General features: G+C 40.9%; 1 protein-coding gene across 2 annotated transcripts in view; it reads right to left on the bottom strand.

Annotated features, from left to right (window-relative positions):
• Positions 1–9,153: 9,153 nt before the first annotated feature.
• The window catches only part of eeig1a (estrogen-induced osteoclastogenesis regulator 1a), a 47,005-nt gene continuing 40,610 nt past the window's right edge, over positions 9,154–15,548 (bottom strand). For both annotated transcript variants that reach the window (XM_066644618.1, XM_066644617.1), the window contains 5 exons: positions 14,795–14,899; positions 12,966–13,134; positions 12,144–12,265; positions 10,779–10,848; positions 9,154–10,622 (listed from right to left, as the gene is read on the bottom strand). In XM_066644618.1, coding sequence (XP_066500715.1) covers positions 10,577–10,622; positions 10,779–10,848; positions 12,144–12,265; positions 12,966–13,134; positions 14,795–14,899 — 512 coding nt within the window. In that variant the 3' untranslated portion in view covers positions 9,154–10,576. The remainder of the gene's footprint in view (positions 10,623–10,778; positions 10,849–12,143; positions 12,266–12,965; positions 13,135–14,794; positions 14,900–15,548) is intronic.

Raw genomic sequence — 15,548 nt, forward strand, 5'->3', positions numbered from 1 at the left:
GAGACAATCAAGGGTAGGATCCAGAAGAGGAAGGGCCTCAAACATAAGGCCAGCAAGGAACACAGGACTCATATGAACAAATAACTTAACAAACTCAGAATCTGAGGCACAACAGGAGGTACAGAACACACAGGACAAACAATGGTCTCCCCTGGCGTTGTCATGGGGAGAACAGATGGACATGGGTGAAACACACAACACAAACACAATACAAGGACCTCCTTCCAATCAAGAGAAAGAGAGACAAGACAGTGTCGAGGACATTGTTCTTCATAAGACCTCGCAAAGAAGGAGGTCCTTGAAGGTGAAGCTGAACCTTGCAAAGGCGAGGGAGAGTAAAGAGGTGGACTGAGGATGGGAGAGGTCTTAGACCTATTAAAAAGTGTGAGTCCAGTTGACGTACACTTACATAAAATAGTAGAGGAACGTAAGATAGATAAAATAACAGGACTGGTATAGAATATTTTGTGTATATTAATAGTATGTAGTTTTGTCTCACTGTCTTACCCAGCATGGCAATTTTTGTAGTATCCCATTAGTGCGAGGTGTCAAAAATAGCGTAATATACTAGCCATGTGGGGAAATGAAAGATTTTATGTTTGCAGAAACAGGGTGGGAGGGTGTACATTTAAGGAATTGTACAGAGGGAATGGGATGTGGAATTATTTAATAGCATGGGACATGGTGGGTTGGGGGATGGATTTGCATAGGAGTGCCTATGATACTGCAAGAATAGCTTTCCATATTAACAATTAATTACTATTAATTAAATGACAAGCAGCACTCAAGGTCCTCTTGACAGATCATGACCTAGCAGACGTCTGGAGAGGGAGGAATGCATGTGAGGGAGTCTTCTCCTGAAAACAGTGGGTTAAAGGCTCTCTCAAGCAAAGTAGGATAGACCTTGTATTGTGTCCTCAGAGATGAATTGACATGGTAATGGCAGTCAGCTTTGTCGAGAAATCTAAGTGACTAAGCCTTTCTCTCGCTGAGACCTGTCTTAACGGATGATGAGAGATGGCCTCGAGTGTGGGCATGAATGTATAATATTTGAATGATATTATCTATAAACATGTTTGGATGCACCTTTCTGTGATGAAGAAAGCTATTGTACTCACAGTACCTGCATCATCTGCCCTGCCAAATTCCAGAATCACAACTGCTGCAGCTACTGGACGTGATCGCACACTGGAGTTCAATTAAGACTGCTCCAGTGGAAAGTGTCTTGGTGGCTGCAGACTCATTAACGACTCTACCCAGGTCTGTTATACAACCTGTTACAATCTGTTACCTCTGGCTCTACACCTGTCATGACTGACCCTTCAAAATCATCTGTAATCCCAGCTTGGAAGATGGGCCTGGCTCTTGTAACTTGCAACTGCAAGTACAAAGATTCCATCATTGGTACTGCAGAGAGATGACAAGCAAACTGGACAAAAGACTAGCACACTGTAGCACACTGTACTGCCTTAATTGAAGTGTGTCCCGGTCTCCAATGAGGAGGAAGAGAAGAGTGCTGACACTGTCCCTGGGCTGGACCTCTCCCAAAGGGAGGTATTGGAGGGGGCAGCAGCAGATGAACGAACTGCAGCCCCGTGCCTTCTCCTGCTACTCCTCGAAATGAGAGTGGCCGGTCCAACACAAGATCTGTACCACAGTACGCACAGGAGGCAATGGTGGTGCTGGAAATAGTGGAGTCCAAGAAGATGGTGTAGTTCCTTCATATTCTGTCTTATATCTCGGATGAGGACATTATGGTGAAGCCGAGGATGTGGGGAGTCACTCTGCTCCGCCCTCTCCAATGCAGGTTCTTTCCCAGAACATTGGTGGCAGATGGTATCAGACATGATCAAAGTACAGTTCCCACCTTCTGTACCATCACTGCCTTACAGTGTCAAATTCTACATGATAGAAGGGCCAAAATACTTCAGGGTTTTGTTCAGGCAATGTATGAGACCGGGACATGTCCGGAGTTTGTCTGCAGGGAGTGCTACTAACAGGGACACTTTGGAAGAGAATGTAAGGTGGCAAAGTGTCCAGATTGTAACAGGGTCCTCATAAGCTGCACCTGTGAGGATGAGGAAGGGGACATCACATCAACAAAGGGGCGGTCACACAGGAAGGATAAACAGCAGCAAGACAGGGAAGAGGCTGTCCAGAGTGAAAAATGGAAGGAGGAGATGATCAAGTGTCTGTTCCGGTAGACCAGTGGTTCTCAAACTGTGGTAAGCGTACCACTAGTGGTACATGAAACAGCAAGAGATATGCCAAAATAATTTACTACTTATTAAGGAATTTATTCATAACTGAAAATCTAAAGTTATGTGTAAATTACATAATTTTCATAATTATGCCCCAATTAAATTCATTTGTGTTGTAGAAAAATACAAAGTGCTACGCATACACCATAATTGTTTACGTCTGTAAGGGAAAGGCGGGTGGGGGGACAGTGTTCCTTTTTTCCAGGGAGGGAACGCAATCCTAGAATTCTTCCTGGCTCTCAACCAGAAATTGGGAGGCTTGGAGAAGGTGTTCATTGTGGGGAAATTTAATGTAGTGCAAGGGAGGGATGACCGTTTTATTTCAGACGCACTCAAGGTCCTCATGTGAGATCATGAACTAGTTGACATCTGGAGAGAAGAATGCAGGTGAGAGAGTCTTTTCCCAAAAACGGTGGGTAGAGGACTCTCTCAAAGCAGTTTTGATCTGGAATTGAGTCCTCAGAGGTGTAATGACATGGTGACGGTAGGCAGCTATGTCGAGACATCTCTAAGTGACCATTCCTTTCTCTCTTTGAGAATTGTCATGATGGATGTTAAGAGAGGACCTGGAGTGTGAGAGAAATGGAAAGAGGCATGGTTAAGGAGTAGTTAGTAGTTAAGGAGTCTTCTGCTGTATTTAAAGAAATAAGGAAAGAAAATGGAAACAAAGGTAAATGATATGCTAAAACAGGTAAAGGATTATTATAAAATTGTTTAAAATAAAGGAATAGTAAAATATGATAAGAATTTTATGTTGGGTCATATCTCTGTGATTGTCCCACTAACCTGTATGGCTGTGTGTGAAGCTACAATAGATGAAGATGAAGTAAGGGAGGCCATTGCATCTCTGAACTCGGGGAAGAATGTGAGATGGGATGGCCTTCCTGCGGAGTTATACAAAGGATTTTGTGATATACTTGTCCCTATTTTGACAGCTTTGTATAACTACACCTTCATGAAAGATATGCCCTTCCATGAAGTTGGTTTTGATAAGGTTAGTCTATAAAAAGGGTGATAGGGCCATTTTAAATAATTACAGTCCCATCACACTTAAACACTGATTATAAGAGCTTGCCACACAGCACACGTACCACACAGGCATATGTGGAGATCAGGTGGGTGTCGAGAGGCAATAAGAGTACCTTTAGTCCAATATATCAGTATGCTCACGACACAACCATGATTGTGACGGACGCTCAGAGCATGGTTGCAGGTCTAGAGCTGATGAGTTGATTTGGGAGAGCATCGGGAGCTGCTAGAATGTGTTTTTCCAGGATTTTCAGACTCCATTTAATGAACACTCTATACATAGTATCTGGAGAATCAGCAGTTGTTGGCTTGCTTACAGGCTCAAAATGGCCAGAAAGAAACAACTTTCTTTAGAGACCTGTCAGTCTATTTTTGTGTTAAGAAAGGAAGGCTACTCGGTGCCAGATATTGCAAAGAAACAGAAAATATTGTACCATGCTGTTAACTTCTCCCTTCGTAGAAAAATTTGGCTCTAATAAGGACAGAAAAAGTAGTGGGAGGCCCTGTTGCACAACAGTGCAAGAAGATAAATACCTTAAAGTGTGCAGTTTGAAACATAGATGCCTCACTGGTTGTCAACTGAAAGCCGCACTAAATGGAACTCGTCAAACACCAGTGTCAGCATCACCCGTTAAGTTAAGGTGATTTTAAGATGCTGTACTTCATGGCAAGAAATTGCCAAGAAAAGGCCATACCTCAGACTGGCATATAAAAGAGAAGACTATGTTGGGCCCAAGAGAAAAGATACTGGACGATTGAAAGAAGGTGTTGTGTACAGAAAAAGGAAGGTTACCACAAGATTTTTCAAAACCATGCCATACCCTGTTGACAACGCAGCCAGTTTCATCCTACAACAGGATAATGATTCCAAACACACCTCCAAAATATATCAGCTAGAGCTGAGCAATTAATAGAAAATGAATTGAAACTCCTCCTTGGATCACCACCTTAACGTGGTGGAGGGGTTTGCGTGCCTGCGTGAGCCTAGGAGCTATGTTGTCGGGGGCAATAGCCCCTGGTAGGGTCTCCCAAGGCAAATTGGTCCTAGGTGATGGGCCAGACAAAGAGTGATCCACAAAGACACGGATGAAAAAGAGGAAAACATGAACACAGCCTCCCTTGCCCGGAGCAGGGTTACCGGGGCCTCACCCTTGGCGAGCGCCTGGTGGCCGGACTTTCACCTATGGCGTCCGGCCGGGCTTAGCCCGAAGGAGATACATGGGTCCACTCTCCCATGGGCCCACCACCTGTGGGAGAGGTAGTAATCCGGGTCTGGTGCATTGTGGATCGGGTGGCGGTCGGGGTTGGGGGCCCTGGCGTTCTGATCCTCGGTTACTGAAACTGGCTTTTGGAACATGGAACGTAACCTCTCTGGTGGGAAAAGAGCCTGAGCTGGTGCGCGAGGTTGAGAGGTACCGGCTAGATATAGTTGGGCTCACCTCGACACACAGTATGGGCTCTGGAACCAATCTCCTTGAGAGTGGCTGGATGCTCTTTCACTCTGGAGTTGCCCAGGGTGAGAGGCGTAAGGCAGGTGTGGGCTTACTCATAGCCCCCCGGCTTAGCGCCTGTACGTTGGGGTTTACCCCAGTGGACGAGAGGGTAATTTCCCTGCGCCTTTGGGTTAGGAAAAGGGCTCTGACTGTTGTTTGTGCTTATGCACCGAACAGCAGTTCAGAGTACCATGCCTTCTTGGGGACCCTAGAGGGAGTGCTGGAGAACACTCATTCTGGGGATTCCATTGTTCTGCTGGGGGACTTCAACGCTCACGTGAGTAATGACAGTGAGACTTGGAGGGGCGTGATTGGGAGGAACGGCCCCACAAATCTGAACCCGAGTGGTGTTCAGTTATTGGATTTCTGTGCTCGTCACAGTTTGTCCATTACGAACACCATGTTCGAACATAAGGGTGTCCACAAGTACACCTGGCATCAGGACACCCTAGGCCGTATTTCGATGATCGACTTTATAGTTGTATCATCTGACCTGCGGCCATATGTTCTGGACACTCGGGTGAAGAGAGGCGCTGAGCTGTCAACTGATCACCACCTTGTGGTGAGTTGACTGCATCCCGGGGGAGGCTGGTGACATTGAGTCCGAGTGAGCCATGTTCCGGACCTTCATTGTTGAGGCGGCTGAGCGGAGCTGTGGCTGCAAGGTTGTCGGTGCCTGTCGGGGTGGCAATCCCCGCACTCAGTGGTGGACACCCCGGGTGAAGGGGGCTGTCAAGCTGAAGAAAGAGTCCTATTAAGCCTGGTTGGCTCAGGGGACTTCGGAGGCAGCCAACAGGTACCGAGGAGCCAAGCGGCTTGCGGCCTCGGCAGTTGCTGAGGCAAAAACTCGGGTGTGGGAGGAGCTCGGTGAGAACATGGAAAACGACTTTCGGTCGGATCCAAGAAGTTTCTGGCAAACCGTCAGGCGACTCAGGAGGGGAAAGCAGTTTTCCACCAACACTGTATATGGTGGGGGTGGGGAACTGTTGACCTCGACTGGGGACATCACCAGACGGTGGAAGGAATACTTCGAGGATCTTCTCAATTCCACCAGCACGTCTTCCGCAGAGGAAGCAGAGCTTGGGGACCCTGGGGGGGGGGGCTCGTCTATCACTGGGGCTGAAGTGGCCAAGGTGGTAGGGAAACTCCTTGGCGGTAGGGCCCCGGGGGTGGATGAGTTTCATCCCGGGTTCCTCAAGGCTCTGGATGTTGTGGGGCTGTCCTGGTTGACACGTCTTTGCAACATCGCGTGGACATCGGGGGCAGTGCCTCTGGACTGGCAGACTGGGGTGGTGGTTCCCCTTTTCAAAAAGGGGGATCGGAGGGTGTGTTCCAACTATAGGGGGATCACACTCCTCAGCCTCCCCGGTAAGGTCTATGCGGGGGTACTGGAGAAGAGAGTCCGACTGATAGTTGAACCTCGGATCCAGGAGGAACAATGCGGATTCCGCCCCGGTCGTGGAACACAGGACCAGCTCTTTACCCTCGCTAGGATCCTGGAGGGTGCATGGGAGTTTGCTCAACCAGTCTACATGTGTTTTGTGGATCTGGAGAAGGCATTCGACCGTGTCCCTCGGGGTATTCTGTGGGGGGTGCTCAGGGAGTATGGGGTACTGGGCTCTTTGTTACGAGCTATCCAGTCCCTGTACAAACAGAGAAGGAGTCTGGTTCGTATGGCTGGCAGTAAGTCCGACTGGTTTCCAGTCAGAGTTGGACTCCGTCAGGGCTGCCCGTTGTCACCAGTTCTGTTCACAATTTTTATGGACAGAATTTCTTGTCGTAGCCAAGTGGCGGAGGGTGTCCGGTTTGGTGGTCTCAGGATTTCATGTCTGCTTTTTGCAGATGATGTGGTCTTGTTGGCTTCATCGAGCCGGGACCTCCAGCTCTTGCTGGGCCAGTTTGCAGCCGAGTGTGAAGCGGTAGGGATGAGGATCAGCACCTCCAAGTCCGAATCCATGGTACTCAGCCGGAAAAGGGTGGAGTGCTCTCTCCAGGTTGGAAGTGAGATCCTGCCTCAAGTGGGGGAGTTTAAATACCTCGGGGTCTTGTTCACGAGTGAGGGAAAGATGGAGCGTGAGATTGACAGGCAGATCGGTGCAGCGTCAGCAGTAATGCGGGCTCTGTACCGCTCCGTTGTGGTGAAGAGAGAGCTGAGCAAAAAAGCAATGCTCTCGATTTACCATTCAATCTACGTCCCAACCCTCACCTATGGTCACGAGCTTTGGGTAGTGACCGAAAGAACGAGATCGCGGGTACAAGCGGCTGAAATGAGTTTTCTCCGCAGGATGTCTTGACTCTCCCTTAGAGACAGGGTTAGGAGCTCGGACATCCGGGAGAGACTCGGAGTGGAGCCGCTGCTCCTCCACGTCGAGAGGAGCCAGTTGAGGTGGTTCGGGCATCTGGTTCAGATGCCTCCTGGACGCCTTCCTGGAGAGGTGTTCCGGGCATGTCCAACGGGGAGGAGGCCCCGGGGCAGACCAAGAACACGCTGGAGAGACTATATGTCTCCACTGGCCTGGGAACGCCTCGGTATACCCTCGGAGGAGCTAGAGTCGGTGGCTGGGGAGAGGGAGGTCTGGGTTTCTTTGCTCCGACTGCTTCCCCCACGACCCGGACCCGGATAAGCGGTGGATAATGGATGGATGGATGGATGAATTGAAATCGACATTCAGAATTTCTAATGGACATAATCTTGTCTATGTCAATTATATTGATTAATTTTATTCTGTTATGTCCCCAACTAAATGACAAGGCTGACCAACTGACTCAAGCACCTAGTACCAAAGAAAAACACAGTGTCTGTGGTTTGGACGTGCTGTGTTTTGACTATAATTAAGATGAAACAGATTAGAAAAAGAAGTCAAATGTAAACGCTGAGAAAAAACGACATTTCAGCGACCAAAGCACAATCACACACGAAATATAAACAGTGGTCAAAAAACAAGAGAGGAACAAGCTCCCAGCAACATTTGAAAAAATATCCCAGCTTTAAAACTGGGCATATTTACAGTATATGCCTTATCATTGAACTATGAGGGTCAAAAATAAAAAACAAAACAATCATTCATTAATCGTAATCATGGTTAAATATACAATTAACCTTGATATTGATTTGCGCTCATATCAGTCATCACTAATGTCAGCAATATTTAAAATATAAGAAGTCAGCCAGAATTCTGACTGTAATGGAGTGGCCAGCACAGTCTCTGAATCTGAATCCTATTGAGCTGTCATGGGAGCAGCTTGACCAGGATGATATATACTTGATAAAGGAATAGGACATTGCCGGGAACAAATAATTTATGCTGATATATCTGCATTTCTACGTGAAATTCTGAATGATAAATGGTGGTCTATTCTCTGGTGTGTCATAAATAATCCAGAGATTTCATGTAAAGGTAAACAGATTATCTTGTCAAAAAGGACAATGTGTCCAGTGTATTGGTGAGGATTATAGGGACAGAAGAAATGATATACAAGTTTTGTAAAAAATGAGTCAGGCTTCTGGATCATAGAAATCCCTCACCATATTAAGATTATTGAATTATTATACATCCCCAATTTAAAAAATGTTGGGATACTGTGCAAAATGGAAGTAAACACAGAATATCATCACCATCATGTAGAATCCCCCCTACATTTTAACATCTAGGAACTGGGATTTGCTGGAGATTTAGGCATGGAATGTTGTCCCATTCTTGTATAATGTAGAATTCCAACAGCTAAAAAGTCCTGTGCTGCCTTTGCTAAATTTATCGTTTCATGATGTGTCAAGTGTTTTCTTTTGCTGAAAGGTCTGGGGTGCAGGAAGGCCTGTTAAGCACTCAGACTCTTCTGAAAAATGTACAAAATCTTCCTTGAAAGAGACATTGTCTGTGTGGGAGTCTGTTTTCCTAAAACCTGTATATACTATTGCTGCATCACAAATGCTCCATTTTCTACAGACTGAGGTTCTAACACATTAAAACACCTCTGAAGATCTGAGTGGAAAATCCATGTTCCTGCCCCAGTGCCTGTGAGCATAGCTTATCTTAGGTAAACCTAAAACCCATTTAAACTCCTCCACTGAGAAAGTCTCAGTTCTGACTAGCTTCTTTCAGAAGTGTGTGTAGGGTATTCATTTATTCTTAAATGAGAAAATATTGAAAACTATATTCAAAATAAGCAACTATTTTAATTGAACTGGATAAGCGGTTACAGAGAATGAATGAACGAATGTACAGAAATGCAAACTTAAAAAAACAAAAAGCACACTTACATTTTACTTTATGTATTAAAATTTTTAGATTTGTGAAAATAGCTATATAGAAATAAAAGTTAATTACATTAAAATGATAAAATTCTTTAACTTATACATTTATTTTCACAGAGCTTGAGAAACTGTTAGTTTATGGGTTCAAGGCTCACAAACCTTTTCAGACAAGAGTATTTAAAAAAATAAATAAATACAATTTTGAATGGTACTACAAAAGCAAATGTTATTTCATCAGAGGACTCAAACGTGAAAAACAAAATGACCAATGAGTTTACCCGAAATAAACAGTGAGATCTAGTATGTATATTTAATCTATAAAAATATGGCTTTTTTTTTTTTTTTTTTGATAGAACGCAACCACTGTTAAAATCATACATTTTTATGCATTTTGAAAAAAGAGTAGTTCACTTTTTTCACTTTATTTTATAATTCAACAGGTAAAATATGAAACAAGGCAGTCTGGAAACCATTTATATGAAATTAAGTTATAGTATATAACTTGCAAATGTGTGAAGTGTTCAATGAGGCACATCACATAACACCTAATATCTGATCCAACAAAGTAAATATTTCAACAGCCTTATCCATTGGATCCCAGAGTGAAATTATGTTTTATCATAAAGATGTTTTATCTAAAGTGCAGTTTATGTAAGGAGACTAATGTTAAACAACAATCCCTGCCAATCTGAGGGATAAATGGCACATTTATTAAAATGAATATATTTAAAAAATGGATTTCCTATGGCCTTCCTATGCCTTTTTGTCAAGGCATAACACTGGTGCTCATCTATATATGCAAACCAGATACTGATCTGAGATCAAATAGAACCTCACATTTCCTTAACTGTCATACTCAAACAGTACTCAGTCCAGCTGGTACTCCAGGAATACAGCATCAATATATAGAGTTAAGTAATATTCCTGCTTAAAAATAATCAGTAAAAAAAAAAAATCGGTATATTGCCAGCTTTAATAGGTTATGTCTGAAAAAGAAAACATACTCACCAACAAACTTCAACTCGATTCTCAATGAAAAAAAAAATACAAAAAAACTCTGGGGTCAGGGATATTTACTGACGTGATCCCATGGCAACTTAGTAAAACAAGAATTTGCTAGAATTTTGAACTATGGACCACTCAATGTAGACACCCTATATGCATATGTGGTAGATGCGTATATATAAAATACAGACTCACCTACATCACCGCTTTTAAAAAATAAATAAAATTCCACTGCCAGTAGCCTTTTGTTGTGTGGTACTGGTAATGAGTTAAAAGCACAGTTTGGTGTAAATTTTACATAGACAGTATGCCTTCAACAAAATATCCATTGATCGATGTGGAGCATGTGTCAATGCAGTTGAAAATAGAGGTGGAGACCTTTAAGTAAGGGTGCACAAGCAAAAGCTAAAGCAGTGGTTGAGTTTGTCTGAAAAGGTATCCCACAGGCACATATCCTCCACTGACTCCAATGAAAGAAATATGCTGGAATCCATATTTTTGTCAGGTCTTTCTCAGTGGTAGAGGAAAAACTATTATTAATGGCTTTCAATAACTACTGGTTCATACACTCCAGGAGGGACCCTATCAAAAGATATTTTGAAGATGTTAAACACAAGAAATATAACTGTCTCTTTTATATGTAAAATAACATTGAAGAAGGAGTGGTTGACATTGATTAATATATAAAATTATAAATTTTATTATTCATATTAATACAATACAGTGTAACAAACTCACCGATTCCCCAGTTGAATTCCACTTAATGCTGTTGTGCCATCTCTACTGACAAACAATCTCAAATTGCTATCTAAAAGAAAAAAAGTGAAAAGGATGAAGCAATTTGGAGAGATAAAGAGGATTGAAGGCAAAGATCAAAGACAAAGTCAAGAACATGTAAGATTCACTTAATGGCTACATCAACTATTTGTAGCGAAACACTGTTCCCTCATTTGTTTACATCACAAAACTCAGCATCTTTTAAGGTGAAATGGTATGCTTGAGGGGGAAAAACAACATGTTTATGCACATGGCTGAAGGTCAATTTGTATAAGATTTCATTCAGCATTTTCAGTCTCCAAACTACTTTTATGTAGTAAGTGCTCTCCCGAATTTAGAGTCCATTCCATCTACAGCATCTACAGTCCAGATCCCCAGACTGATCCCGCAGCAACAGGCTTTTAATGGACTTCCCCCCTCCTTCCTTTTCTCTTCTCTCCAAATTTTACCACTCTGTTCTCACACCACCCCTCAAGACTTTATTTTAGTGCATGTGTGGAATACAGTAGACACACAGCAGCACTGAACAAAAGCCAGAGTCCACAGAGCATTTCCACTCAAAATATTAAGAACAAGCTCTGTATCACAGAAATGACACAGACGCCCAACAAAAAAAAAATATTAAATCAAGCTTTTTGATATAAAATGCGTTTTTGATATAAACGACCCACACCCTCTCCCTCATTTCGATGCCGTTCCTGATGACAGGATCCTACGTCATTTTAAGTTTATTCGCAAAAGTGCATTGAATGGAAACACAACTCATTTTTATATTCTTTCCTGCCTTTATTGAGTTCTCCTTTCTTTATCCCCTTTGTTGTGACATCTTCTGTATGTCCCTGGTGGCGTAATGGGTTTGTCAGCTGCTTGTCACAATCACTACTACTCATGGGTGATTGATGCCCACTCCAAGCACTTTTTTCTGGTTTTGTGAGTTTTTGTTCTTTCTTAACATCTTTTCATCCTGTGTTTTCCTATTTTGTCAGTTTCTGTCCCCTTTTAAGTTTCCTTTGATTTAGTTCCAAGAATTACCTCCCGCACAGTATAGTGGTACTCACACTGCTCTCTTACCCAAACAGCCTTGGTTCAATTCCTACTGGTTCAATCATATCTGTACTTGAGGCTTTTTTTCTTGGTAAATTCTACCAGGACTGCTATTACAGAGTTTACCCTTTCTAGTTTCCCCTGCAGATAGCCATCTCATTACACAAACAGACTGGAGAGCTAGGAAATGGTGTGGAAACAGTGTCTTTTGATTAAAATAAAAAAATCTAATCATTGCCTTTAAAATGAAGTCATGTAATTTTTTACTTTGTTGTTACCCACCTTCATTGCTACTGTTATCAGCAAAGTTCTGACTCTGAACTATCTTTTCTACGATGTCATCAGCATCAATACGTGTGTCATTTACCCAGGTGGGGTGATTCTCCACAGAATCCTGCTTTCTCCTGTTGAAGGGAAAGAAAGAAATGTGTCACAGAAATCTGTAAATCTAGACTGACCGGCCACAACATTAAAATAACCTTGTTTGTACAATCATTGGCCATTTTATCAGTTGTCTATCTGTGGCTGTTTACTTTGTTAGCTCCTTTTCAAACATTCAAATGTCAGGAGCCCCACAAGATCACAAGAGAGCAAGTATACTGCAGTGTGGTTGTGGCATGTTAGGGAATGTTTTTCTTGTATCAATGGATTAGACACAGTAGTGCTTCTGAAGTTCTTAAACACTGGGCTCCCTTACTGTCCACTTTTTTTGGGGGGTTGATCCTCACCAATGATTAAAAATAAATAAATAAATAAATAAATAATTAAAAAAAGGTATAACAGAGCTAATAAATTATACAGAGCAACAGAGGGACTAGAATCTATAGTTGCCAAACTAAAAAAATGTCACACAATCATTAATGTTATGATTGAATGAGGTATAGGTTTCTGGTAATTCTGTAAAAATGGGCACAGTCCTCAGCTTTATCAGGTATGCACAAGATAGTAGGAGAAGGTGAAACCTTAGTTAATACTATTTTTCCCTGCCCACTAATGTGTGGTGTATTGAAAAATAAAACATTTTCACATATTAGTTAACCCCTGATCTATTAATTACCATGACTGTGGCCTGGTTGAAGAGAATACTGGAAGGATTGGTGATACCTCAGAGGTCTGCTGGAGGGCAGTACAGGCCGAGGAGGTCTTTGGGGTCTCTCAGGGCGACTGTCACTTTCTGAGGGAGCATCAGCACTCACACTGCTGCCTGTTGAAGTGTTCCTGCAGTGGGTCAGATCTGAGAGACTGGAGGAGCAGGAATGTTCTGTGCTGTAGCCTACATCCACACAGACATATTGTTTAGTCTGTTTAAACATTTGTTCAAACGTCATGTTTTTTGAAGTGAAACAATAAGTATCTATGTATTTCTTTATCAAACAGAGCAAAAAAAAATATATATATATATTTTTTTTCTTTTTTTTTCTATGTGTTATATTTTGCTAAACAAACAGCAATTGTACATCTTAACATGATCAGTGTGGTGTCAAGTCCCACTGTTGATTGCCATTAAAATTATATATAGCATCTTAGCTATAATTAATTATTATTAATTAATCATTATGCTTATTGATCTGCTGAAGGGGTCTTGGCTCCGAAATTTAATCTGACCATAAAGTGCTAGTAAAAGCATAATGCACAGACAAATAAATAACCAAGGATTGGTTTTATTAACACAACTGATTTATTAAACATAATAACAAATATTGAACATTGATTATACATTCATATAATGAAATGGACTACAGGTGCTAATCATAAAATAAAAATATCATGAAAAAGTTTATATATTTCAGTAATTCCATTCCAAAGTGAAACTTGTATTATAATGAAAACCCCAAATTCAGTATCTCAGAAAATTAGAATATTACTTAACACCAAAAAATGCACTGTTACAGGGCGCTGTTGTTAATTCAGCACGTTCAATTTAAAATGAATATGTTTCATGGTGATGTCATGTTTCTTATTTGCTCTTGGAAGATTTTCAGTGAATTTTATACTGTTCATATTTATACTAGAATTATATCATATATAATAATATTATATCATATATAATAATAATATACATTTTGTCCATATTGTCTAGCCCTAGAAAAACTGCCAGTAACAAACAGTTTTTACTGAACTGGAAAATTTTATTTTAATCACAGTGCACAGTGAAATTCACTACAGGAAACACTAATTACATCAATTCTGCCTGTAGCTGTTTTATTTGCTTTTTATATCACCACATCTCTGTCAATACTAGAGGGTGCAAATTTACTAGGTGGGAAGTTTTTATATTTAGCATTTTGCAATTTGGAAGAAAATGGTTCCTACCCACAAGGTTTTAAAAGCTTTCCTAAAAAAAGAAAAAAAACTAATAAACTAAATAAGGAATTTAGAGGAAAATAGTCTCTTATTACTCATACTGGAATTATGATTAGTTTATTGTTTTGTTTATTTCTTAACCAATTACTATATTTTATATTCTTATTTTTTACTTTCTATCATTTCTTTAGTTTTTCATTTTTTATATTTTAAAGGTAATCATTATGTTGGTTGTTTTAAAATGTTTTTACCTTTTTTAACATTATTTTGTTTCTCTAAAAGTTGACTTATATTCTCCTAAAACTGTGGTTTTATTGTGGCATTTGGTTTAGTAATATCTATTGGTTTAATACCTTTTTCTTTTATTACTTACTATACTTACTTATATATATATATATATATTTCTGTAGTTTTTTACATTTTTTTAACATTAAACATTTTTTTATAGGGTGGAACTGGGGAACTAATGACAGTAGTCAGTGAAATCAGTGAAGCATAACATTTGAATTTACTGTTTTGTTTTTGTGTATAAGAGTATCCATCTCTTCAAAAGTGTAGTTATGTGCTGATTCCTTTTAACACAAATGCAGCATTACACAGTTTCATGGTGAACAAAGGCATACACATACCGGACAGCTTGCTCTGTAGACTAGCATAGCTGGAGTTACGGGAGTGACCAATGTGAAAAGTGTCATCTGTGCTGAATTGGCTTTGATCGCACTCTTCTAGTAGACCTAAACAATACAAACACAGAAAGAAATCATTTATTCAATTTAAGCAGAGAGAGCACAAATGATATTTCTTATACATTGCATGTTAATAAGCACATTTAGTGTGTAAATGTAAATAAAACACAAGATTGTCTGTTGGCAGTGGTGGACAGTTACTGTACTTATGTAGTTTTTTCGTGTATTTGAACTTTACTGAAGTATTTTCATTTTGGGTTGCTTTTTACTTTAACTCCACTACATTTCAAAGTCAAATACCTTACTTTTTATGGGTAAAACCATAACAAGTCTGAACAAATCTCCCAACTCCACACATTTCTCCTCATGGCACTGTTGCCAGGAGATGGATAGAAGCAGTTGTAGCGCTAAAACAAGCGAACCTCAAGTTTCTCCGCCTAAAACCAAGTGATAAGAAAAGCAGACTTTTATTTTAACTGCTGTGCATATTTCAGACAGCAAGTATTCACTTGTTTCAGTTCTTAGAACTGTTATGAATTAACAATGATTTGAGAATCAGCTACAGGATTATTTAACAGTGTGTGCAGAATTATTAGGTGTATTTGAGAGAATTCTTTTTATTATTGAACAACAACTTTGTTCCCAATCAACCCAAAAGACTCATAAATATCAAAGCTTAATATTTTTGGAAGTTGAA

The sequence above is a fragment of the Hoplias malabaricus genome, chromosome 14 (genome assembly GCF_029633855.1).
Source record: "Hoplias malabaricus isolate fHopMal1 chromosome 14, fHopMal1.hap1, whole genome shotgun sequence".
Lineage (NCBI taxonomy): Eukaryota > Metazoa > Chordata > Actinopteri > Characiformes > Erythrinidae > Hoplias > Hoplias malabaricus.